This window comes from Meleagris gallopavo, chromosome 23 (assembly GCF_000146605.3).
Source record: "Meleagris gallopavo isolate NT-WF06-2002-E0010 breed Aviagen turkey brand Nicholas breeding stock chromosome 23, Turkey_5.1, whole genome shotgun sequence".
Taxonomy (NCBI): domain Eukaryota; kingdom Metazoa; phylum Chordata; class Aves; order Galliformes; family Phasianidae; genus Meleagris; species Meleagris gallopavo.
The window spans coordinates 653,593-657,115 of NC_015033.2; the positions used below are offsets into that span (position 1 = coordinate 653,593).

Here is a 3,523-nt window from a genome sequence, read left to right on the forward strand (position 1 = left end):
GACTGCGGGGCGGGCGGCGGAGCTCAGCGGGCGGTGGGGACACTCGGTTGTCCCCGGACCCCACGGCGCTGTGCGTGGCATGGGGATGGCAAGGGGACCCGGCCATAGGTAGCACAACGACGGGCCGAAGCGGGAAAGCCAGGGTGCCAAAGGAAAGGGACATGCGGCGCAGCGGCGGGGAAGGGAAGGTGGCACGCGGCACGGACATAGGTGTGAGGCTCCGGTGCCTCCTGCCTTGGTCGTTGCTGTGTGCACGTGCCAGTTACGTGGGGACCCACGGGGATGCGTCCTGGCAATGGTGGGTGCATGGGTGCCCGTGTCAGGGTGCTGCAGTCCGTGCCACCAGCCAACACCGCAGCACTGACAGCGCACCACGGCCTCACCGCAGCGGCACCAAAGAGGTGGCACTGATTTTCCCCTGTTGCTCTCCCCGGGACTCCCAGTGCACTCAGTGCCTGCAGAGAGCAGCCGGCGCCTGGGAGCTCCATGCAGCCCCGTATTGGTGATGGGCACGGAGCAGAGCCTGCCTGCACCCCGCTGCCATGGGGCATTCTTTCCTTTTCCCATGAAGTTCAGTTTTACAGCAGTTTTATGGTGCAAAGTGTGCTTTTGTACTCAAGTATGACCTCAAGAAAAAAGCAAGAATGGGAAAGAAAGAGCTTTAGCTTGCAAGGAATTACCAAAAACCCCAGGAAGCTCCTGCGATAAACAGTGCTTTTGAAAATGCTCTGGAGCTCCTCATGCACAGGAAAGCAACCCAGCGTGTTCCTAAAGCGCAGGGAAATGCAAAAAGAGGATCCCCTACCTGAGGTCAAAGCCACAAAGCGCCCACTGCAGCGATGTGCTGAGCACAGCACTCCCTGGGTGCCCCCACATCTCTGCAGCGGGGCCATAGGGCTGAAAGCAAAACCCCCCGACCTCCGGCACCCCCCAGATCTGCAGTGCCAGCACTGAGCCCTTCTCTGTGACTGACAGATCTCACACACAACCCCACTGGCTGCCCCTCACTGTGCAGCCGGAGGAGTGCAAAGCGCTGCTTCTCTGCCTTCATCTCACTGCAATTAAATTAAAGCGGCGGTTGGAGTCGGAGGGGGACGATCGGAGCAGTGAGGCGGTAATTAATGGCGTGCCCTGCACTGACACCTCTGTGATTTTTGGCTGAGCAACAACGCCATGCAGCGGGGAGAGCACCGGGCGCATCCACAGGCAGCTTATTAGCACAACTTTCTGCAAACTGAAGAGCGAGAAGCAACAGCTCAGCCCAGGGCTGGGGAAGCTGCCGAAGCCGGGCAGTGATGTGCCACGGTGGGAGGCATCCATCCCGGGCTCTGCGTGCTGCCATCATCCCGTGCCCCCATCCCAGCCCACGGGGCCCCAGCGCCGCACGGAGGGGTGAGGTGCGACGCGATGCCTCCATCCCAACCCATAGCCCGGGGTGTCACAGCCTGCAACAACAGCTGCAACAAGAAGCCCAAACGAAGCCCTCCCCAGCCAAGCAGCTCAGTGTTACATTGCAGCCCCCAGCAGGGAATGCAGCCCCCACTCACGGCCCCGAGTGCCGCCCTGGCGCCTCGGACTCACCCGGCTTCTGGGGTTCCTGCTCATTAAAAAGGAAAGCTCTGGCTGTTAGGGTTCCCTCAGACAGCTTTAAGGGAGGCACAGCTGTGGTTTTTTTCATGGAGGGGAGTGTCGGCGCACAGCATCCAAAGCAATTGGTGAACACAAGTCCCCCCAGAGTCAAGTTTTTGAGCGGCGCTCCATTAGCCCTATTAGGGTATTTTCTTCCTAGCGAACAGGAGCTCAATTATTCATGACTTCTTCGCTAAAAGCCTGTGGATGTGCAGCTGCTTTATGAACGCTGGCATCGTTTCCTCCGCCCGGAGCCGACCCTCACCGGCGGCTGCAGCGCGGCGCCTTGCGGTGCCGTGGGCTGAGCTGTCCATCCACAGAACACAGCCATCCCTGCAGTGCCAGGGGACTGAAATGCAAGCACCTCTGGGCGGACACACATCTCCTAAGCACAGGTTTGTCCCCCTCTCGCCACCCTCACGCCATCCACGCGCTGTGTTTGGAGACACAGACTCAATGCATCACTCCTCGTGTCGCTGTGAGCCATCCTCATACACAGCGCCCTGCTGGCACGCTGCGCCAGGGAAAAGTGCCTTTTTAATTTTAGGCAGTAAAAGGTTGGGTAAAAAAAAAGCTATCTGCGGTCTTAGGTATCAGTTAATGACATTTCTCTTAATGCAAGGAGCAGATGAGAGGGCTGGATGGGTGCCCGGAGCACCCCCTGGGAACGGCTAACAGCCCGGGCTGCTCTCCACACAGCACCAGCCCCACATCCCGGCCCTCCCAGTGCTCCCCATGCCCCAGCCAGGTCCTTCGGCGTGCAGCTGCCCACGGCAGAGCCGGCACACACAGATGTGGGCGTCCCGGCCCAGCGGAGCCCTCAGACGGGACCTCAGCACAAGCAGGGGTTGCCCCACTGGGGGCCATCTGTGCTTCCCAGAGGCATTTTTAGGGAGAAGGAAAGGACGCGGTTACCTGTAGAACTGGAGCTGGCGCTTGGGGCTCCCATACCTCGCGCTTCCGACAGCAAGGAAGGAGGAGAGAGAAGAAAGATGCCACAAAGCGCGTTAGCAGAGTGGGGAGCGTGGCAGCACCGCGCAGCCGAGCCGGGACGGGTCGCTACCAAACCCACGAGCGCTGCGCGGCGAACCGGCAGGGATCAGCTCTGCTAACATGGGGTGCTGGCACCCAGGGGCTCTGCTCACATGGCTGCTCACCTGTAGATCATGCCGGGGGAGCCCGTCTGCCTCAGCGAGAGTCGTGCCGGGGAGTCCGTGGTGGATTCCGGATACATGGAGCCAGCCTCGCCAAGCTCGCCCCGCGCGCTGCCTCACCCCTGCAAAAAGAGGAAGCCGGGTTGATTCAGCAGAGAGTTGGAGTGTGAGAGTGACGGCGCTTCCTGCTGTGGGCCGGATGGGGGTGCGGTGCGGTGCGGGCATGGCACAGCTCTGCCATCCCCTGTGGGACCCGGCACCGCCACCGGTGCCATCTTGGCTCTGCTTACCCCACGTCCCCCACAGCCCATCCCATGCCACCAGCCCTCATTATGGGCTCACAAACTCCTGCCACTTGATGGAAGGCAGAGTTGCCACATCGCAGCTGATGCAGGCATCAGGACCACAGCTGAATGTGTGCTTGGGTGCCACATGGATGCTGTGCCCAGCCCGGCCCGTTGCCGTGCTGCTGGGTGCAGAGCGGGGCTCCCGCTGCCTGTGCTGCTGCCTGCATTGCTTCCTGCCCTGCTGCCCGCCTGCTACCCTGAGCGTGCTCTTGCGACACAGCAGGAAGCAGTGAAGAAATTCAGGGCCTGCAAAATTCAACATTTTGCTGATGGGAGGAAAAAAAATCTCCAACTCGACGCTACAGCATCCCCCGGAGGCTCCCCTGCAGGGTGTGCGTTATTCCCACCCGCACCAATCCCCGCGGCTGTTCTGCAGCCCTCACGCTATTGTAC

At 60.8% G+C, this 3,523-nt stretch overlaps 1 protein-coding gene across 2 annotated transcripts in view; it reads right to left on the reverse strand.

Moving 5' to 3' along the window:
- Window positions 1-2,905, reverse strand: part of KCNAB2 (potassium voltage-gated channel subfamily A regulatory beta subunit 2) — a 14,689-nt gene extending 11,784 nt beyond the window's left edge. The window contains exons 1-2 of one of the 2 annotated variants that reach the window (XM_010722707.2): window positions 2,787-2,905; window positions 2,545-2,586 (exon numbers count right to left, since the gene is read on the reverse strand). In XM_010722707.2, the coding sequence (XP_010721009.1) occupies window positions 2,545-2,586; window positions 2,787-2,863 (119 nt within the window). In that variant the 5' untranslated portion in view covers window positions 2,864-2,905. The remainder of the gene's footprint in view (window positions 1-2,544; window positions 2,587-2,786) is intronic. The other variant, XM_010722708.2, reaches the window with a different exon arrangement.
- Between the last annotated feature and the right edge of the window lie 618 nt (window positions 2,906-3,523).